At 28.3% G+C, this 24,592-nt stretch overlaps 1 protein-coding gene across 1 annotated transcript; it reads right to left on the bottom strand.

The window, feature by feature from the left end:
- Nucleotides 1–2,187: 2,187 nt before the first annotated feature.
- Nucleotides 2,188–3,635, bottom strand: LOC103848472 (BOI-related E3 ubiquitin-protein ligase 1). The gene is made up of 2 exons (XM_009125374.3): nt 3,272–3,635; nt 2,188–3,189 (listed from the first exon to the last, which is right to left on the bottom strand). Exons 1-2 carry the CDS (start codon nt 3,325–3,327, stop codon nt 2,355–2,357), a joined length of 891 nt encoding a protein of 296 aa, XP_009123622.1. The 5' UTR covers nt 3,328–3,635; the 3' UTR covers nt 2,188–2,354.
- Between the last annotated feature and the right edge of the window lie 20,957 nt (nt 3,636–24,592).

Raw genomic sequence — 24,592 nt, 5'->3', positions numbered from 1 at the left:
GAACTTTTATGGTAGATAAATTTAGGACTCTATTTTAATAGAGTAGATTGCACGACAAATAATAATAACTTCGAAATTGCAAATACGTTGAAGGTATCAAATCAGACTATTGCTTTTTATGATGTTTTCCTCTCTGCTTTTTTTTTTATAGTTGGGACAGCGAAATTTCGATTCTTCTTAGAAAATAAAATATTTTCATTTTTGTTATGTAATGTTAAACGTCACTAGACAATTTCATTGTTATTGACTTTGACATCTAGACAATATCATTATTATATAGAATGCAGTATTTTGAAAATTACAAGAATAAAAGGAAAACACGTTTGTGTTTGTTTGTATAGACAATAATGATACTTTGACTAAAGAAACTCACAATGACATTAATAAATACTATCAAACCTTATATATTTTGTTTCTTTCGTCTAATTGTATAAGAAAGGATAAACCTTATGTAAAATGTATGGAGGCTAAAAACCTTTTGTTCAACATTATTAAAAATGATTTTTAGTTCCATATATACATTCAGTAACCAAAGTGAATCTACCAAAAAAATGTAAATATGTATATACTTATTATAAGAAAACTGTACAAAATTAGGTTTCAGATATACATACAAAAGATTAGTTGCTAAACAAATATGAAACCATATGATTAAATATTGATAAAAACAAGAATAAAGAGAGGAAAAAATTTGAATTTTTTTTTCAGAAAATAAGTATATTTTAAGTTTTAAAATGTCTTATTACGAGTTCTCAACTAATGGATAATTCAAATTAAATGCATGTCAATTATGTAAAAATATTTCACTAATGCATATTCAAGTCAAATTTTTCGAATTGCCAATTAAATTAATCAATACATTTTGTTTCAAAATAATCTAATATTTTTTAAGAAACTGCTTTTAAAAAGATACTTTTTTATATTTAAATATATTTTTATTAGATAATAATAGTAAATTGTAAATTTAACAAAAAATGTGCTTATTTAATTTCTTTCGCTTAAAATTATGAGAAATAGTTGATTACAAAAAATAATGAAAAGTTACACTAAAAATGTAGAATGATATTTAAAAAAAAAACTTAAAATGATATTCTTCGCAAAACATAAAAAAATATACTCTATATATATTTATATAAACCAAAAAAATATAAAATATTTTGAAACTGATGAAGTATATAACTTCCTAAAATATAGAACAATATATTTTCTCTTGTTTTGTAGCATCTTCATCCTCATTCTATATTTTTTTTTTTGGAGTGAAAAATGGAATAGTGAAAAAAAAAAAATATTGCTCTATAAATTGAATAATTTTTTAGTTTTTTTTGTCTATTACTCAATTTTATACTCTAAATAGAATAAAATATAGAGCACATGAAGATGCCCTTCACCAAATAAGAATGTAAAAGGCCAAGGACCACTCTCACATGTCTTGAAGAGATTCTTCAAAAACTTAATTTTCCCATTCAATTATTATGTCGTATGCTGACAAACAAAAAAAATTATTATGTCGTTTTTTGCAACTTCCACTGACGTTTCCAGGAAAATAACAAAAATATATATTTTCTTATATCAATAATGACGACAATAAGTCAAAAGATTATTTATATCTCACATAGATAGAATGGATGTGCTTTCAGGTTTATACCAAACCGATAAACACGATGTCATTATTAAGTACTATTATACGTAAGGCCATGTACATCGGTGAACTCTATGGGAGGGGTTCACAAAGCATTTTTTTATTATTTTTTTTTTGAATTTTGTTTTGAAAAAAAAAGAAAAAAGAATTAATCGGATCAATCGCGGGCCGCCACGCACCGTAGGACTCGTGCTACAGTGTTGACCCGGGTTCAGTGCAGTGAACTTGCAAGAAACAGATTCACTTCTTTTATTTATTTTAATATTTTTTTTTTTCGAAAATCGTGTGAACTCCCCCATTAAACTCTCAGTGGGGATGCCCTAAGGCCTTCACAGTATATTGAGTTGTTAAACCAAACCAGTTTAATACTGAATGTTGCAACAAAGGTATGAGTTAAATGCACCGATGGGATGCTAAACAGAGCAAGATACAATTTTAAAATTTAATCGAACGTTATTTCTTTATTTTCAAATGTATACTAATATTTATTTTAAAGATATATCCCACATTTTCTTAATCGTAGCAAAAGATGAAGTCGAACTGTTACAAAACAAAATGTAAATCTATAATCAATACGAATGAAGAAAACACAAATTGTAACTACAAAAAAAATGAATCAATTTGATAATTAATAGTTCCAACAAGATAAATAAAAGAGCAGTAGTTTGCTATTTAATCCTTCACTAAAAAAAAACTAAAATTAGAAAAATTACGGTCACGAGTCTGACATGTTGACATGTACACTAGCGTTCATGACCGTATCACATACAGGACACGCCTGTAACAGAGCCGATCCACAAACCGTACACAGACACAAATGACGGCAAGGCAACACCAACACACTCGCCCTTCTTTCACCGCACCTTCTACATCCTCCCGTCACCGCCCCATCAGCTCCTTCACAGCTTCCGCAGCTCGACACCGCATCCTCTTCAACCGAATGACGAAACCCATCTCCGCCGTTTACCGTCCCGGGAAAATCATCGACCTGAGCGAGAACTTGTTCAAGATTTGACCGGAGAGTATTAGCTGTAGCTTCATTGGTCTGAGCGAGATCACGCCAGATCTGATTCTCGACGTAAAGACTCTTCACTCGCTCTTGTAAAGCCCCGTTTAGCTTCCCCATTCGTGCAATCTCATCGTCTTTCGCTTTCAGCGTTTTGATAATCGCTGATTGAACCGCTGACGCTAATATCCGCGTTTGCGTCTGTTGCCTCGCTTCTAACTCTAGCCTTAACGTTTCGGTTTGTTGAGCGACGAACCGATCGATCTCTGATTGTTGTTGTTGGATCTGAGCGTCCATAAAAGACGTTTGCGGTTCAAACGCGCATGACCTCCGTTTCTGAGATGGCATTGGAGCGTTTATGTCAAACGTGTGATCTCTCTGACGTTTAGATATTGAAGGAGGAGCTGGAGATTTGTTGAAATTATATGTGAGATCGCTTTCTGATTCAATGGTCCGAGCGTACGGTAACTTTTGAACTCCGAAAGTTGTCGGAAAACCGACGGTGATATCATTGTTCATGTTCGTTTCAAATTTAACATATTCTCTGTGGAGGGAAAAAAAAAAACAAAATCAATGAAACTGCTCAAAAATGGTTTACAGAAGAAATCATGAGAAGATTAATTTACCCGGTAGTGGTAAACTGAGAAGCAAATAGATTCATATATGTTGCTTCAACAGCCATTGATAAGTTTTCTCTGAGGTTGAGGAGAGACTTTAGACGGTAGCTTGTGGTGAAGAAAGCAACGGTGGCTTTTATTTAAAGGAGGAAAGAGAGAGAAATAGCAAAAGAAAAGTCAAAATATTAAAATAAGAGATTTGTTTAATAAGAGATTTGTTTTAGAAAGAGGATACTTTATCTTTTTCTGATTTTATAATTCTAAAATTATATATATTTTTTAAGAACATAAGTATAATAATATCTGATATCTTAACAAACACCAGCACATGTTGCTTTATATGGCATTTTTGTTTGGTTGGACTTGTAGTGTTATATATCTTTCAGTTTGTAAGTTAATAATTTTTATTTGTCAATAAGTTTTAATAAGGAACTAGATCTCGACCCGCGTAACTGCACGGATTTTTGTTTTCATTTATTTTTATATAAATATTTTATTTTCAATTCTAAATTGGTATATATTATAATATATATGTGTCTATCAATTTTTAAAATATAATAAGTTTACGATACATTTTTTATTGAATAGATTGTTTCAAACTTTCACATGTATTTGCATCTTCTAATATATATATATATATATATATTTTGGATTATAATTTCATTATTAAAATCATAACTATATATATAAAAAGTAGTAAAATATTGTTTTATTGTCATATTCAAAGATATTGTAACATTTCACAAATTTAGAAAGTTTTTAAAAAATTAAAATTTTCACTTCATAGATTTATATTATCGAGTAAATAATTAAACATTTAGTTTTTGTTTAATTTTTAAAATAAACTATATAGTTTAAAATTTGTTTTCATTGGTTTAAGGTAGTAAAGATTAATCATTTTTAGATAATATGATTTTTGTTATTTAAAAAAAAATCTATATAGTTTTAAAAGTTAACATCGACAAATATTTAAATATTTAACATATGGAAGTATAGTATTGCAACATTAAATTATATCTATTTAATTTATATTATCTACAAATCCAATGAATCATCTATTGTTTAAATCCAATTATTGATAGCCCATTAAAAATTTCTGGTAGGCCCGAAATTTAAATGATAAGATTAGAGATTAAATGTAACATGATTTTATATGAATAGGTCCATTAGGTCCATTTTTTTTAAAAAAACACACATGAATCAAGGTTGTAACTTCTGTTTTAATATATATGACGTCTTACTCTATTTCCTATGAAATCTGTTTGTTTTCTTTAGTCAAATTTCCATGAAATCTTATATGTTATTTTTACATAAAGGCTATTTTACTTTTGTTATTTCAAAGGCACCGCAAAAAAAATGAAATTTACCTAAATTTAAGATTGTATATCAATTTTGTTTTGACTACACGAAAATGAGGAATTATTTAACTAAAATAGTAAGGACAAATTAAATTGCATCTGGCAGTTTTCTTTTGCCTAAACCAAAATAGGAAGTTATCAGAAAATAAAGAAAGAAGACTAATGTTATACTAGTCTAAAATAATTACATGAAAATTTATAAAATGTTTTGATTGGTCAGAGATTCCATCATATCAGAAGACAAATAATTTATAAAATTATAAACTAAAGGGCTTAACTTCCTCTTTGTTTCCTCTTTAAAGTACTCGTTGAACGTAGCAGAAGACAAATAACAGTCGGAGGCTGGCACGTCGTATATTCCCCACGTGTTAATTCCTCTCCACGCTTGCTACATAGACTACCGAAAATTTTACTGTAATGTACTATTGGAAAATGATATCCTATTTTTTTACAGTTATTAAATATAGAGTATTTTTTCTTGAAAAGGGTTTAATATTTAATATAGAGTTACTTATTATTATTTTTTTTAATAGTTAAAATATGTTTGTTTTCCGTTCATCATGCATACTATTACATATTAATTTATGTTTATGTTTTAAATAATGCATTATGTAATAAAAAGCTTACATAATTTTTTAAAACTAAAACATCAATTTTTTAAATACAAAAAAGCGTAATTTTTAAACTAAAACATCAATGTTTTAAATACAAAAAAAAGAAAGCTTATATAATTTTTTTAATTATATTTAATATAGAGTTACTTATTTTGTTTATTATAGAGTCATTAGCTTTTTTATTCAATTACATTTTCCTTTTTTACGATAGCATATATAAATTTAAGTTTCAAACATACAGAAATTTTATTTATTGTTATACTTCCATAATTTTTTTAAAAAATAATAACCCATTAAAATTTTTTACATAGATGTACATGTTAAATTATTTAATTTGTTTGTTTTTCTGATATAAAATCTTTTAATTATGTATTAGTATTTTTATTTTAAATAAATATACAAATTAATTATTTTATAACTTCACTTTTAAAAATTGGCGTCTCCACAAATTTGGAGGTCTCGTTGCCAATGTTTAGGGTGTTTTCTCTACTACATACACATGAGGCCATGACATGAATAAAAACCATTAAACCTGCATAAGTTATACTTTCCTCTAATATTAGATTTAAACAATTCCATTTTTCAAAATGTGATTAGTGAGTAGAATAAGATAATAAAACAACAGTTCAAAAAATTGAATCGATCACGTTGAACTGAATCATTTTACATCAACATATATTAGATCATCCACATCAATACATTTTTTTGTCATCCACATCAATACATTTTAAAGAAGTCTTCACACAAATATAAAAAAATATGAGAGAAAATAGAATCGAAAGAAAAGACTATTGTATAAAGTTGAAGAGCTAACAATATTTTTAAACACTAAATAAACTCTATAATAAATACTAAGAATATAGATGAAAAACTCTATGATAAGTATTCACTTATTTGTGGAAAATATTCACTTTTTTTTGGGGAAAATATTCACTTTATATTTTATGATAACAACAATTTGTAAACTAAATGATAATATATATTATAATATTTGTAAGCATAGTACATGGATGCAAGACATTGTGAAATTAGTGTATAGACCTAAAAAATTTTGAAATCTCCACAGTTATAAAAAAAAAATTTCTAAGCACGAAAAAATATACTGATTGTACATTTTTAATAAATTAAAATTACATGAAATGAAAACATATTATATATTAAAATATCTAAAACGGATATTAGGCGCTAGTCGAGTCTCTCTCGGGCATCAAAAGAAAAATACTGATTGTACATTTTTAATAAATTAAAATTACATAAAATGAAAACATATTATGTATTAAAACATCTAAAACGGGCTAAAATATCATCTTATCAAACGGAAGAGCACTCGTAACAACTTTTTCAAAAAAAAAAAGAGTACTCGTATAATTTATTAAACATATGAGACCTTCTTCAATGGTACACAAAATTTTCTCTAAATTTTACTCTAAAATAGAGTAACTCTATTATAAAGTTAAATTTTCTCCAATGTTCACTCTATAATAGAGTTACTCTATAAAACAATTTCCAATGGTTTACTCTAAAATAAAATAACTCTAAAACAGAGTAGAGTTTCTCTCCAATGGTTTACTCTATATTTAACTCTAAAAAATATAATCTTAAATATATACTTTTTTATTTTATGACTAATAACTTTTACTTACAAAATTTACAAATTGATCCTTTATACTTTATTTTTCACAAAGTTCTTATAAATTATATATTTATATCAAACATTTATTATCTTAAAAATTACATTATATTAAAACATAATACATTTAACTTAAACATCACCATTAGTGTATCTTTCCCACAAATGATCAATTAACGAATTTCGAAGCACCAAATGAGTTTCTTTATCTTTGATTTTTCTAAATCTACCAAATGCAGGAAAACCATATGCTAACATCCGAAATGCGGCCGTTACTTTTTCCAAAGACGATAATCCAACCATGCCCGTTGCATCCCTTTTTTGTGTGACGTAGTCGTCATAAATTTCAATGGCTTCGATTATACGAAGGAATAGAGGACGCGACATATGATATCTCCTACGAAACATAACATCATTGTACACCAGTATCTCCAAAAAGTAATCGTTGAACAATCTATAACTAGGTGATCAAACAACATCGGTTATCAATACCTTAAAAGAAGGAAATACTGAATTTTTGGAACAACTAAAGAAAACAAGAGCACAACGAGAATATCACTTGGAGATTCCAAAGAAGAATTATGCTTTGAATGAGCTGGAGAAAGAAAAAAATTTTTTATTTTGTGACTTGAATTCAGTGCAAGATGCAGAACTTTGTGCATATTTTCAAGAGGAATGAACACGAATTTTACAAAAAAGACGTGGTCAACAACATGAACAAAAAGCTACTTCTTCATCTACCTCATTTGGACAATACTTTAATAATTTTGGTGGAAATGGAGGCAACTTACCAGAATATTAAATCACAATTATCTTTGACTTTATTTTTATGTTATGTTGCTTATTTCTAATTTTAGTATTTGTTTTCTTTGGCTAATTTCATAAAATTATTTTTAATTTTAATGCTTTTTTTTCTCTGGCTAATAATAATAAGTTTCAAACATTTATATATTGCCTTGAAGAAAATTATGTGATGTTTGCATAATTAAATTACATAAATAGTTACAAAATGAAAAGTTTAAAAATAAAAGGACTAGAGTATAAATTAAAAGGTTCACTCTATAAGGGCATCTCCAATGGTACACAAAAAAATTCTCTATATTTCACACTAAAATAGAGTAACTCTATTATAATGTTGGATTTGCTCCAATAGTTCACTCTATAATAGAGTGAAATATAGAGTAATGTTATTTTGTTACTCTATATTTGGAGTCAAAAACAACATTACTCTATATTTCACTCTTATAGAGTAACTTTATTATAGAGTGAACCATTGGAGCAAATCCAACTCTACAATAGAGTTACTGTATTTTAGAGTGAAATATAGAGAAATTTTCTTATGTCCCATGGGAGATGGTCTAATAAAGTAAGAAATAGAGTTATTCCAAATATAGAGTAAGAAATAGAGTTACACTGTTTTGGAGTGAGATATAGAGTAGAGTTGGAGAAGATTTTACTCTATAATAGAGTTTGGTGTAGAAAATAGAGTGGCGTTGGAAATGCTCTAATAGAGTGAAATCTATATATATAAAGTTGAATTTTCCCTTCTTCTGACAAGTGGCAGGGGTTTTTCCGACATATGTCTCATATTTTTTTTTGTATTTTAGATCCTTCTTCTTTTATATTATTATTATTTAGTTCATCATTTTTTAATTGTACACTATCTAATCATTATCACACTAACCTTCATTGTAATTTGAGAATCTATTTTATTGGTCACTAAAATTCAAGAAATAAGTAAATAATATAAATATATTTTAAATGTTTTTTTGTATTTTAGATCATTCTTCTTTTATATTATTACTATTTATTCCATCATTTTCTAATTGTGCACGATCTAATCATTCTCGCACTAACATTCATCGTAATTTGAGAATCAATTTTATTGGTCACTAAAATTCAAGAAATAAGTAAAATAATATAAATATATTTTAAATGTTTAATTTATTCACAACTGAATTTATCATAAACTTTCACTATTTTATTATTTTTACTATTTTCTATTATTTCATTTACAAACTATATTTTTATTAAACTATTAAAATCACAAAATAACCAAATTTAAACCTAAAATTTCAACAATCATTGAGAAAAACAAAATGTCATAGTAATACTAACTCAATAAAGGTCTGGAGCGTAAAAGAGATCAAGACCGAAGACTAACTTACATTACCGGACCTTAGAGTGTTTTGGCCATAACAAATAGAAATAAAGAAGGATATAAAGATAAAATCTGAAACAAAGTAATCTGAGAACACAAAGAAGCTTTATCAAGCACCAACGAAATCAGCAATACACTGGTGCCGTCCTCGAGCTATGAAAAAGAGTATAAAAGTCAAATCACCAGAAACTAGATCTTAAAAACCAAGACGAGTAACTATTCATGGTAAGCAAAAAAAGAGAACGACAACACAAAAGACGACTAAGTTCTGATCCAACCCAAGGAGATATAGTTTCTAACATCAGCTGAAATCTAAGGAAGAAGAGGAACAGCGAATATTGAATAGAACAACCTAAAATGACGCAAGAAACAACCGCACAACTGGGAACACCTGAACCCGATCTACAACAAATACGAGAAATCTCAAGGTGAAGAAGGCAGAAAGAACAAGAGCAGGAGGTGGTCTTTTTCGGTGATGGTGAGAAACACCGCATACCAGAAAGGTAAACAAAATACAAAGATGTTGATGGTTCAATGCCAAATTATGGGAAGAAGACAAAAATATCTTAAAAGTTATAATGTTCAAAAATATGAAAAAAATAAAAGATAATTTTATCTTAGAATCAACAACTACATAAATGCAAAGTTATTGCAATTCAATATATTTTTATATTAGAAACTCACTTCACTAATAACAAGTACTATACGCACAAAACACATTATTGAAAAAATAAAGATAAAAATATATTAACATATCACTACTACTACTACGTAACATAATAAAAACACCAAATAATGTTCTTAACAAATAAAAGTGACCACATAATTACATTATCCAAAAAAATCATATTCTTAACAATAATAAAACAATATTCCGTGCGAAGTGCGAACACCCCCTAGTATTGAGTAATGTTGTTTTTTTACTCCAAATATAGAGTAAAAAAATAACTCTACTCTATATTTCACTCTATTATAGAGTAACTCTATTATAGAGTAAACCATTGGAGCAAATCTAACTCTTTAATAGAGTTACTCTATTTTAGAGTGAAATATAGATAATTTATTTTATGTCTCATTGGAGATGTCCTGAGTACGTGGTGTGTAGTATGTGGTTACATGTGGCCACGCTTGTGGGGCCATGATGGGAAATATAAACGGCGATGCCCCGTTATGGTGTTAACCTTCAAAAACCTCTCTTTTTTTTTCAAAAACCTCTGTTTCATTTACCATTTTAGTGAGAAAAAGATTTGCCATCTCTTTTTTCTGTTTCCTATTTTTTAGCTTAGAAACAAAAATCAAAGTGTAATCGTTGTGTACTGGGTTAGTTGGGACATAATGTGTTTATATAAACAGGAAAGTGGCATGGGTTTTAGGAATATTGAGGCGTTCAATCAAGCTTTGCTTGCTAAACAAGCTTGGATTATACTCAAAACCCCTGACAGTCTATTCTCTCAATTTATGAAAAACAAATATTTTGCAAATTCGGATTTTTTGTCTGCCTCTCTTTCTTCACGACCCTCTTATGTCTGGAGAAGCATACTTCATGGTAGGGATCTCTTGACTAAAGGTCTTTATAAATTGGTTGGAAATGGTCTTTCTCTTCATGTTTGGACAGATCCTTGGATTAGAGATGGACAAATGCTTAGACCGTTGATTAAAAACCCAGTCATTGACATTGATCTCAGAGTGAGTGATCTTATTGATTATGAAAGAAGAGATTGGATCAAAGATAAGCTTGAGGATCTCTTTTACCCTGAAGACGTTAAATGCATCTTAAAATCAAAACGATGATATCGAAAGATGACTTTTAGGTTTGGGGTCAAAATAGAAGCGGTGAATATTCGGTCAAATCAGGTTACTGGTTGCAAAATCAGATTATTAACAGTCAGTTGTTGATACAAGCATCAGCGTTACCATTTATCAATGAGCTTAAAGTTCAGGTCTGGTCCTTAAATACTTCCCCGAAGATAAAAAATTTTCTTTGGAAAAGTCCTTTCAGAAGCTATTCCAGTGGCTGATATGATTCTATCGAGAGGAATGAAGGTTGATTCTAGATGTCAAGTATGTGGACTGGAAGGTGAATCTATAAATCATCTCCTTTTCTCATGTACTGTGGCTCGGCAAGTCTGGGTGTTATCTCTCTTTCCAAAGCCATACTCAGATTTCTCCAGAGACTATCTTTACTCAAATTTCCATCACCTTCTCAAAGTAAGTAAATCATCCTCTATGCCATTTGAAATAGCTAGGATGTTTCCTTGGATGCTTTGGCATATCTGGAAAAGCAGGAACGCTTTCACTTTTGAAGGCAAAGGCTTCTGTCCTATAGATACTCTTACAAGGATAAGACAAGAGGTGGATACTTGGTTTGTAGCTCAAAAAGTTGAAGCATAACAGTCTCTACCAAGTATTACCAAAAGCTCTTTCTAGTAGAAGTTGGGTTCCTCCTTCAATCTCTTGGATCAAATGTAATCTTGTTTACTCTTGGGACAAAAAAAACTAAATTGGTTGGAGTTGCTTGGTTACTAAGGAATCATTGTGGAAAAGTCCTTTTACATAGCCGACATGCTATTTCTGATATTGATAGTCTAACAGAAGCAAAACTTCAATGTCTTCTTTGGGCTATTAACATCATGTCAGAATTAAAAATCTCTCAGGTAATCTTTAGTACTGAAGCTTATGAATTGATTGGGGCTGTCATTCGTCCAAAAGCTTGGCCCTCCTTTGCTTTCCAAGCTTCAGAAATCAACCTGGCCTTGTCGAAAATTCGAAAATGGAAACTACATGTTAAAACAGCTGCGACAAATCTTAGAGCCTATCTCATTGCTCAAAGTGCTTCTTTTGGTCGCCGGATACATTCATATGTGGCTTCTGGGGCTCCTTTTTGGCTTAGGAATACTTCGGATAATGATATGGCTTTCGTTTGATTGTTGTATAGAGCTTGTTTAGCTCTTTTTGATTCCTCACTTGTTTGAGGCTTTTGGTTTTTGTAACCATCTTCTCTTATACTTGCTACCATGTCTATAAAACTTCAGATGTAAAAAAAAAAGTATAATCGTTTTTTTGACACAGTACGGAGAATAAATAATTTAAAATAAATTTTGGGATAAATATGGAGTTTTTCAAAATCAACCCATTTTTTTAAGTCAAATCCAAAACCAACATCTTCTTTTGTCATTACTATTCATCAATGAATTTTCTATATCATGCCTATGTTTTTGAATTATTTACAAGATTGCCATTATTATTTAATTTTTTATTAATTTTGAAATTCACAAAAAAACCAAATACACCCACACAATTTCTTCTTATTTACAGAAATGCCATTATCATCAATTTTTTCAACCATCATGAACCACCATTTTTTAGCTCGTAAAGCTCTAGAATTCAATTTTCAACCACTTTGTTTTCTCATTCTAAACCAACAAATCTTCATTTTCTCTTATTTCTTCTACATTTCCATCTAAAAAACTCTCATAGCTTTCAATTTCATAAACAAAAATTTCATTTTTTCGAGTTTCTTCATTATTGAATCGTTAAAAGCGGTTCTTTTTGTTCATATTTGGAGTAATTTGGACGGTTGAGAAGGTTGGAAACGAGCTTTACACCAGAAAAAGATAACTATTTACATGGTTTTCATCATTTTTCATATCTGTGTCGAGATAGTAGACTGTTTTGTATGTCTACGCCTATATGCTGACGTACGATGTAGTCTACTTGTCAATGCACATGTCAGTTTTGCATTTGACCAAACAAATTTTTTTTAGTACCGCAGACTTCCCCAGCAGTCTTCGTCTTTATTTTTGACAACAAAAACAAAAATTTAGGTAGACTTATTAAGACGGCTACGTAAAAGAGGTTAGTTTTGCATTTGACCGAACTTTTAACTTTTTATTGTAAACTCCAATAGAAGTCTACGAAGTGTAGACTGCCTGAGAAGTTTGCAAAATGTCAGTTTTGCATTTGACCAAAACTTTGAATTCGTTGAATAGGTTACTTTTGTGTTTGACTAATTCTTTTAAAAAATTTGTTAAAATTTTATTAAATATTAGACTTCATATGTAGTTTTCTTATCATAGAAAAAAAAGGTAGACTACATGTGAAGTCTATTATTTAATTTTGGTCAAATGCAAAACTAACCCGTCGAATTTGAGAGTAGACTTCAAACAAAGACTAAAAATATGTAGATGTGCATTTCTATATACTCGTAGAAAGTCAAACTTGGTCAATTGCAAAACTAACCTCTTTCAAAAAAGTTCAAAAATGTAGACTGCATATGAAGTCTACTTCCGAAAGTAAAATCATGGGTGAATTTTGGTCAATTGAAAAAACTAACCATTTTGAAGTGTATACTGAAATGGAAGTCTACATGTATAGAATCACAACTTTTTTTCAAATATAGAAAGTAACCCGTAAAATTTTCAATTGCAATAACTAACCCAAAGAGTAGACCTATTTGATAGTCTACATTAGTAAACTGAATAGAACGCCTACATCTTCGTAGATGGAATATGGAGTCTAGAAAAATATATTAAAAGTTAATTTGTGTATTATTCATTAAGTTTTTTCAATATTTTTTTTGTTTGACAGTATGTATTAGTTAATCCTAATGGGTTCGAGTGATTTTGAAAAGAAAATCTGTTATAATTATGAAAGTATAATACTTTTGATTTGACTATGTTGTTAGCTAATAATTGTAGACGTATTTGTTAGTCTACCTTTATAGTTTTATAAAGCATGAAATATTTCTCCGTTAACTATGTAAACTGTATTGTTTCCGTAAATAGCTCTGTTACCTGTTGTATACGAAGAATGGGTGGTGAAAGACTCTTTGTGGGAGTTTGTGGTCAATAATCGGAAAGGAAGAAAAATGTTCCTTGTGCATGATGGCTGTACACATGGTGAACTTCTTGAAATGGCACAAGAAGATTACGATCTGGACAAGAAAATCGAGAAGATGGTGCTAACATATTTTTTACCAGACGTCATTACAACAAATGACTCCAAATAGGCGAATACTCCTCTTTTGCCTGTCATGAATGATCAACAAGTGCGGAACTTGATCGAGTTATCAAAGACACACTTCATACGCCTTTACGTTGTAAATTCTAGTAAAAGTGCATTTGTGTATTATTCATCATATTTTTTTCACGATTTAATTATTTTCCAGTGTATGTTAATAAAATTTTAATGGTCTTGGATGAATTTCAAAAGTTAATGTGTTATAATTATACACTTAAAACTTATTGCAAAAGTTTGTGATTAGTTTTACCCTTGAAACTTTTTGGGAATTTTATATAGATTTTCTTCTTCTCATATTTGTGTTAGTTATTATTTTAGCTTATGGTGGTTTAACTTGTTTGGTTGATTAGATCTTGTGAAAAAATTGATATCTAAAAAAAAATTAATAATATCATACAATTGAAACACAACTAAAAATGAATAAAATATTTATAGATTATGCATTAAACAATTATTTAAAAATTAATATTTTATTATGCGAAATTATTACGGAGCAATATATTAAAAAGTATTCTTGAGTGTGTTTGATTTTTCATAATCTTGATGACTCAAATAAAATCTTGGAAAAAAGTACCTGCAAAATAAGATAAAGTTATGAGAAAAACATAAGATAAAAAAATTAAATCATATTTTAGTAGACTTTTTATTACGTCTACGTAAAGTTATTGTTTAGTAAACTTTAGTTGAAGTCTACACTGACAGAAAATTTTCATATTTAAAAGTGTACATTTAGAAAATTTGAAAATACTTTGTTATGAAAAATATTTCAAAATAGTTTTTTTTGTCAACCTTGTAACAAAGCAAAAACATAAAGTATGAATCTATAAATTTAGTTCAATATAAACAAAAATATATCTTATAATGAATATATGTAAAACTTACATTTTTGGGAAGATGATTTGAAAACTTTGGAAGAGAATACCTGAAAATAAGATAAAATTATGAAAAACAAGATAAAAATTAAATCATATTTGATTAAACTTCTAATGAAATATGCTTTAAAGTCAAGGCTAGTAGACTTCGAGTGAAGTCTACCAACCCTAACTTTTAACTAGATTTCATTTGAAGTCTATTCTATCAAAAAGAAATTAGATCTGAAAAATATATACATTGAAAATATGAAATAAGTTTAAATCTAAAAAAAATTTAAAAATATAATTTAATAAACAAAATATTAATAAATTAAAGACATGGAATTTGAATATGTAACTTTATTTAAATATAAATACTATTAAAATCTATAGATGTAAATTTTACATTTTGGGAGGAGAAGAAAACTACCATGGAAAAAAATACCCGCAAAATAAGATAAAATTATTAAAAAACATAGAAAAAAATTAAAATCATATATTTGTAGACTTCCAATGAAGTTTACTTAAACTTTGTGGTTTAGTAAACTTCATATGAAGTTTACTAGCTTTAGTTTATAAGCAGACTTCTTTAGAAGTCTACGCTGTCTGATAATTTTCAGATCTGAAAAAATATATACTTTTTGAAGTGTGAAAATAATTTTAAATTTGAAATACTTTACAAAATAGAATTTATAAGATAAAATAGTAGCAAATTAATGCACAGAGCTTGATCTATAAATTTATTTGAATATAAACATATAAATACATATTTAAAATCTATTAATCTAAAACTTACATATTTAGAAGAGAAGATTAAATCCATGAGTGATAATACCTACAAAAAAAGATAATATTGTGAGAAATAAATAACATAAAATACACATTTAAAATCTATAGATCTAAACTTACATTTTTTAAAGGTCAAGATGAAAACCATGAATCATAATACCTAAAATGACAAGATAATATTGTGAGAAAGACATGAGAAAATTTTAGAGAGAGAGAAGAGAAATGAGAGAGTTTTTGAGAGAATGGAGAGAGTTTTTGAGAGAAGTGATAGAGTTTAAAAAAACTTATGCGCCACTTTAGAGATAGACTGTATAAATTTTCCTTATATAGAGAGACAAAAATGTAACTAGGTTAAAATTTACAACACGCTAGACTTTTTTTGAAGTCTACTAAAATTAAAATTTTGGAGTACATTTTACTATAACATAGTAGACCTTTTTGGAAGTCTACTATAATAATTTCATTACTGTTGTTTATTCTTTATTATTTTAATAATTTTAATATATAATTTACTAAATTTATATCTTTATTTTTAATAGTTATAGTATATGTTTTTTTTACTCTTAAGGAACTCAACTAATTAGTTTAAATATAATTATTTTTGTAAAAACAATTGAAAAATGTAGACTTAAAATGACGTCTCCAGCTAAATATACTTTATTGTAGGTCTAGGAAACCCTAAACCACAAATCTCAAACCCTAAATATTTTGCTTTATAATAAAAAGTCTTAATTACTTTATCAAATATCAAATTATACAAAATATAAACTACTAAACATTAATAGACAAATTTAAGTCAATAAAACAAAAACAAAAATCTAAATCTAAATCTAACTCTAAGAAGTCTACCAGTAGAATAGATAACATTGTATAACCTTTTGTTTCTAAACCATATTGTCTAACACATGGTTACCAAATTAGAGTATATTCTTTAAAATTGTTCAATTATATAAATTTTTAATTTATTTACTTCATATTGATCATTATATATTTGATGATTAATTAGCAATATCACAATAATTATTTTTATACATTTCTAAAATTAAATTATTAGATCAAATTACGATGTAGACTACAGAATAAGTCTACACAATAGACTTTTTAAGAGGTCTACATATATATACTTACTAATGACATAATTGTAAAATACATTTCTATTTTTTTTGTTTGGTAATAAGAGTTACATAGTATTTTTACCATCTTTTTAGGTTGGTTTTACATTTGATTTAAAGTGGGATATACTTTTAGGTTTGATATGAATATTTGTATTGGTTCGAGCAATTCTCCCGGATAAATATGTGGAAACGATGAAAAGGACGTGTGTATTTAATGTCTTTTAGTCATTGTTAAACGTACAGAGCCGAATCTACGCATCAAAAGCTTTATCTCTCTATATATATGTGATGTCTATAGACTCTTTAGCAAAAAAATATGTTATGTCTATGGACGAATACATATGGATATAGCTCACCAAGAAGAGATAATTGTACATATAAAAATAATATTTATAAATTTTGAAAATGACCCGTCGGTGTGTAAAAGAAAATATATAGGAGTTGAATTTAAACAAGGAAAGAAACCTTTTGCTCTCTTAAAAACCTCTCTGAAACAGAAGAACACTAATCTCAGATCTCGCTGGGTGGCTGGCGCCTCCTCGGCTCCGGTCCGCCCTCGCCCCTTGTTGCTTCTCCTCTCTCTTCGCCTCTCCTCTCCCTCCTTTCCCTTGCTTCCTTTCTTGGTGTTCTAGGAGTTTGCACCACCACGGGTTTAGATCTGGCACTGTCTCTCTCGAAACTCCGGAGAAGCATGGTGGAGGAGTGGATATGAGGTTCCTTCGGTCGGGCGTGGTCGTGGAAGTCTCGATCTGGTGTCAGATCTAGATTCCGGAAGTAGATCTGTCTCTTTCATCTGCCTCTTCTGCCTCGATTCTAGGCTTGGATGAGATGGCTCTCTTGGTTGAAGGCGTTTCTCGGTTTCTCCAGGCGGTGGTGTTGCGGTGTTTCGCCGCTTGTTCTGGTGTTCTCCGCGGGGTTCCTTGTTAGACCGGACAGTCTATTTCTCAGGGGCTTCTAGGAGTTGATTTTGGTTTGAAATCGTGTAGGTCCGTTACGGGTTCTCCGTTGTGGTGCGTGTGCGAAGTGGAGAGTCGTTGGCCTTGTAAACCACGTTTTCTTCCTTCGGTGGCAGCACGTTCAGAGCCTGCTTGTTTCAGGGACAAGGTCTAGGGCTTCCTCCTGTCTACTTTGACTCAAGGTGCTGCTTGCTGTCTATGCTTTCTTGATGTAGGTCCGGTAATCTATAGTAGGAAGTTCCTCATGATCATCTATCTCTTCTTCTTTTCGTTAGCTTTTCTCCAATATTCTGTTTCAAGAAATTCATATTGGAAATATCAGTCGGGGATATGACTTTTCCATTAAAAGGTTTGTCATTTCTCACCTTCTAGATGAAGAACTTCTGCTTTAATAAATCGGAAAGACTATATCTCTCTATTTCCTACATCAAAATAATATATAACTATTATGTTTCTAGAGAAATTTATTGAATTTTCTATACACAACGCAAAATCTACTCGAGATGTTAAATTCAAGTACGATTCTAATACAAATAATAAAGATTGGGAGCGTAGTCTAATTCTTCTGTCAATCGCCGAACTAATGGCATCACCACTGGAATTAGGAAATCATTTTCTTCTCATTGTGGTATGTAGGTTTTCGTTGGTATTTAACGGAATAAAATGGTGGAAAATAAAGGTAAAAAGGAAAGAAATAAAAAAATGAAAATGAGAATACAAAATGAAAAGTTATGGGAACAGTGATCCCCACTAACGAACGTAATGTGGTCCGTCATCCTAAAATTAGGATTCATTTCCTGTCGCAAATATTCACTTGTAGCATACCATATTCTGAGACTTGCTAGCATTGTCTTAATAAATTCCCTAAAGCACCACTGGCAAAAAGATCCTCCTACACATGTATACAATATATACATATACTTAATATATGTATAAATAAGGACTAAATATAAATAGTTATAATTTTTAATGGACAAGAGTGGTGGAAAATCATAAATGGAGATGCCACCAGAAAAGGTTACATAACCACAGGTTCTCTTTAGACAATAGTCTATATGTAAGTGTATTATTTCAAAACATAGCTTTATTGGCCAAATTATACTGATCATGAAGTCACTTTTGAAAAAGAAATTAGAAAACAACATCACATAAATAACATTAGAAAGCAGTTAGATAGTATATTTTTTATATTACTTTAATTTTACTATAAGTGCTATGCAAAATGTGAGGGTAGCACGGTAAAAGAATACACCGATTTTGTTGTTTTATTTGGTTTCTTATATATGTGTGAAGAAAACTCCAATATAGATAAAAAAGAAGTGTTTAGAAATCGCTTTCTCTCTCACCTCTGTTGCATCACTTAATCTTTCACAGGGGAGATGAAGAAGCAGTTGTGTTTTTTTCGCCCGTCTTTTCCGGTCTTTTCTGGCTTGCCTCCCGAGTTTCGGGCTCATGACTCTGGGTTTCGGTGGCTTCCACAGCTCCGCTTCGGAGGCTTTTGATTCTGCATCACGCTTCTTTGGTGTTGACGACGGTTTTTCACCGAGGTTATCCCGATTTTGTTGATCGACGTTTCTTTTCTCTTCCTTCGCAATCGACTCTCCTTCCTTGGACTCCTCTGTCTATTCCTTCCTCGTCACGAGCCGCTTCATCTTCGGGCTTACTCAGATCTTAAAATATGTCTGATTTGCATGCAAGAAAATCAATGGTTGAGGGATGATTGAATCTGTTAAAAATGTGGGTCCAGTGAGCGACTCGATCAATCGTGAAGATGGCTCTGTTGAGTGTCATTCATTACCGGCTCCGGCGCCGCTGATGCAGAGATATGTCGCCTCTCCTCTGTAGCGCCGATGGAGGATGGCTGACTCTTGCCTTGACACGTGTTTTAAGATGCATGACGTCTGTTCACGTGGTGGGCAGCTGTCAGTTTCTTCTTCAACGGATTTTCATTTTGGGCTTACGGTTCAAAGTGGTTTTGTATAGTGTTGTTCGTTTGTTGAGCCTTCTGTTTCTTGTTTGTAGGACTGGGTCCAGTTGGACCTTATAAGTATTACAATATTTTAGCTATTGCATGTGTCATCATTATAATGCTTCTTAATGTTTCTAGATAAATATGTTGGTCCACTAAACATATATTATATACTTCTCATTAAATTTACCATAAATTATTATTTTTTATCACATACCATAAATTAATTAACAATCTACAATTAGTATTTTTCATTTTTTTCTTAAATAAAAGCTAAGGAATTGCCAAAAGTGAATAAAACATATATTTGAAAATTAATAATTTTAATAATAAAGATTTGATAACAATTTACATATTCTCAATTTTTTGTTTAATTTTATATTATTAAATAAATTAAACAATCATATCAACCACATAATAAAAATTTAGATTTTTTCGTATATGTTATATTTTGAATTTTTAAAAATGACTTTAAATTATGAAAACTGTTAAAATTCTCACTTTAAAAATTTTATGATTAATAGTTTAAAAATTTTGAAATTAAGAACTTAATATTTAAATTTTAAAATTTGCATCAAATTTTCAAAAAAGATTATAAAGTATTAAAAATATTAAAAGTCCACATTAAAATTTTATGTTATTAATGGTTTAAATTCTTGTTAAAAAATACAAATGAACATAAAATCATATGATTAGAAAGTTTCATTTCATAGTTAGTAATATTAGAAATTTACTATATATATGTAATATTATTTAAATTTAGTTACATGCAATACAAAATAGAGAAAGTGATTGTTTAAATATATTTACCAAAAAATGATTGAAAATAACAAAATTGATTTATTTAATTTACGTATTTGTGTCAATTTAATTATATACGTAAGAGTTAATAATTTTTCAATATTCAACATATATATTAATTTGTTTCATAATATGTAAAAATGTTAAACAAATAATAATACTAAAAATAGTGTGTATAAAATATTCGTCCCGCGGGTGTTAAACTAGTAAAGTTATAAAACAAATTCGGAAGACCAAATAATTGGATATATTCTAATCCTAAGAATAACTAAAGCATCTTCTTAAATTAATCAATATATTATTATACTAGGTAATGATGATCTAGACTTTCCAATAGTACTCACTGTATATATGATAAAATATATCAGATGAGTGTTCGCTAAGTTGGAGCATGGAGAGCATATTAGGTAGAGATTTTGTGTACTTTTGGAAACACATGCCAATTTTTTCTAAATAATATAATTAGTGGAGATTGATCAGAACTTAAGGCTAACTAGTCTGTATGATTGTGTCAGCATAATCTATTCTATTAAAAGGGAAACATTCTTGATAAATCTACTTATAAAGGTTGTTTGAACCCTTTCATTAGACTTAATTTTTATTGGTCTTACCTTATATATTTGTACAATATATTAGTCAATACCATATATTTAACCGATTTTTATTCCTTCCCCTAACAAGATGCATGATATTAATTATTAATATCATTAGTTTGTTACCAAAATTAGAGGAAATCAAGTTATGGAGATTTTCCTAAAACGTCAGAGTCAAAAGGAATCGAATTATGGGAATCAAATTAATATCGTGAGTTTGTTGCACCCTTTTGTGCATTCCCATCTATGCAGCATGTCCATATGTGTTATTTTATTGTTTATAATTCTTGATTAAAATAAACTACATATTTAATTTAGTATTATAAATATACATTAGAACTTCTATAAACTAATACTCGATAGATTAATAATTTCTATAAATTAATAAATTTTCGTCGGTGCCAACTTGAATCGGTTCAAAATTTGACGTAAATCGATAAAATAATAAAATAATATTTTTTTGAATATTCTATTTAAATATAAGATCCCATTTAAATTATAAATTAATAATTTATATGTATACATATTTTATATAAGTAAAAACCTATTATTATATTATTATTTTTATATTCACAATGAAATTATTTTTATATTTTCTTAACACTTAATATATTTTTGATGAGATTTAGTAATATTATATTTAAAATCACATTTAAGTTCTATGCAATATATATTATTATACACACTAAATAATATAATAAAGTTAATATTTTTATTTGTAACACAATAATAAAGTTAATATAAATGTCAAATTTCAAAAAACAAAATTAATGTCTATACACTAAAATCAAATATTTTTCTTTTCTTAGAATAAATATATCTTAAAATAAAAAATATAAATAAGAAAACATTTATAAATTAATAAAATTTCAAAGTCCCAACATTATTAATTTATAGAGGTTTTATTGTTTACATATATAATCTTTCCATGATAAAGAAAGATGGACGTCTAATAATACAATCATCCATCAACTAAAAACATGGTTCAAAATCTTATTTTAAAGTTATTATTATTATTCGTTTTATATAAAACAGTTATTCTATAAATTAACTTTATGCTCAGGATCTACAATATTTATATATATTGTATCATTAAACGTATTGTACTATATCATTTTACATTATATAGTTTCAAATATTTACAAACTCAAATTTAATAAAAATAGTTTGGCAAATCATATGTTAAAACAAAATTATATATATATATTACCTCAACTTAATTTTTATAAAAAATATTATAATAAAAATAATTATTAAGAAAGTTTAAAAACTATTGAAAACATACAAATATGTTCTATTGAATTAGCTAAAAAAATCTACTAAGTAAATCTTAATCCATATCAATTTAACAAATGTAACTCTTATAAAATAAACAAGATATAGTGAGAGAGTAGGTCTGGATATTCAGATATTCGGGTCAACTGCTTTTTATCTGGATTCTTTGGATCATAAACATTTAGACACAATAAATATTTGAATTCTTTTAATTAGGGTTTAGGTTGGTTCCATGTCCGGGTCGGTTCGGAATAATAATTCAAATACATGTAACATACATTTAATATTTGGGTACATATCAGATTTAGGTTGGTTCAAATATTAAGATCTGAAAAGATTAGAAATACCTGAAAACCTTAAAATAATCTGAAACTTGAAAAATAACCAAAAACTTAACAAATACCCAAAATATATTCAGATACTCGAAAAAGATCTGAAATGCTTCCCGAAATATAACCCATAAAACCAAAAATATATTTTAAATTTTTTACATGAAATCTGAAAGTACAACTGAAAACTTAACTAAAAAAAAAGAATATCTGTAATATCAAAAACATATGCAAAATACACAAATATACCTAATATACATACAACATTTCATGTACGTTGGGTATCAGACCGGGTTTTGGGTAGGATCCGTCCAAACCAAGATCCACTGGTCCAAAAAATATCCAATATGTACATTTCCCTGGACTCGGACACGATCGTTTTTTTTAGATTCGAGTAAATGTCTAGGTTTAAGAAAGATAATTATCTAAAAATGTACATAAAAAATCTCAAATAAACTAATTCATATATTATATAATTTTAAACAAATCCACTTCTTCAATATTATACAATTTTGTTACATAATAATGTACAACAGCCACAAAATACTAATTTATGTCAAATTTTGTCTATAATTAAAAAAAATCACGCTTCGAGTATAATTCAAAAAACCCCGCGCTTTCGAAGCGCGGGTCAAAATCTAGTCTTTTATTAAATAGTCAATCAAATAACCTACAAACTTAATAATATGACCCACTTGCCTTTGGTTTTTGATCTATATTTATTTATTACTACTTTATTTCGAGAAATGGAAGGTTATAAATAATCATCACATTCACATGCCCCCATTAACGAATGACCACCGAAAACACGACAAGTATATAAAATGGCATAATTTCATAAATATTCTATCGATCAATAAATTTTGAAAATATAAGAAAATAAAACGCAGACAAGTATATACGTTTTAATATTTAAAGATTCAGTATTTTTTTCAAATATTATTAAGTTATTTCTAAAATTTATAAAAGTGAAAATAAACAATTTTAACTAATAATATTTAGTTATTTAATTAATGGAATAAAACATATCTTAAATAATAAAAATTTTATTTAATAAAATTAAAAGATTTAACAAATTAATAAATGTACTAAAATAAGCTAAATACTTATAATAAGAAACGAAATTATTTTAATTTGTTTTTCTCTCTGTAATGTGTGTTTATCATAATATTTAGTGTAACTACTAAATTTTTTTCTTATAATATATCAAATAATAAATGCAATATTTAAGTCTATATAATTCTCTGTCATTTTGCCAAAATAATCAGTCACATAAAAAAATTATTCCTAAGTCTTTATCCGATATTAATATTTTATTATTTAATTATTTTTTTTCGTGATTTCATAATTAAAAAGTATTTACCAATCAGAATAAATATAAACTATTATCAATATGCAGAAATTAAATTATGAATAAAATTAAAGTTTCACTATCTTAAAACCCGCCCAAGAGCCAACATAAATTTGCTTGTTTATATGCATATACAAGATTTCTTATAAAGTTAAAATTTAAGTATCTTAAATCTATCAAAAGGAAGCTATTTTGTTGTTATCTCGAGGTTGAAGATACACTTGTTCTGGAAACCAATTTATTAAAGGTTCTGAATAAAAATATCGGATCTTGCGGATCAATCGGATCGAGTGGATCATGCAAATCTATCAATCTAAAATATATGTTTGAATGGTAAAAGTGGATAAAAAATAATCTAAAATATTATACAAATTAAAGAAATATATAAAAGGTTATATTATTTATTATTTTCCCAATTAAAAGTATTTTTAATAACCATTGTACTCGATCAAACTCTATTAAAAAGTCTATTTTTGTCAATCGGAGTTTGATTACATCTTTGTGTTATGAAGATATCAT

This window comes from Brassica rapa, chromosome A02, assembly GCF_000309985.2.
Source record: "Brassica rapa cultivar Chiifu-401-42 chromosome A02, CAAS_Brap_v3.01, whole genome shotgun sequence".
NCBI lineage: Eukaryota > Viridiplantae > Streptophyta > Magnoliopsida > Brassicales > Brassicaceae > Brassica > Brassica rapa.
The sequence above is the reverse complement of the archived record's forward strand: the minus strand, read 5'-3'. Positions and strand labels throughout refer to the sequence as shown.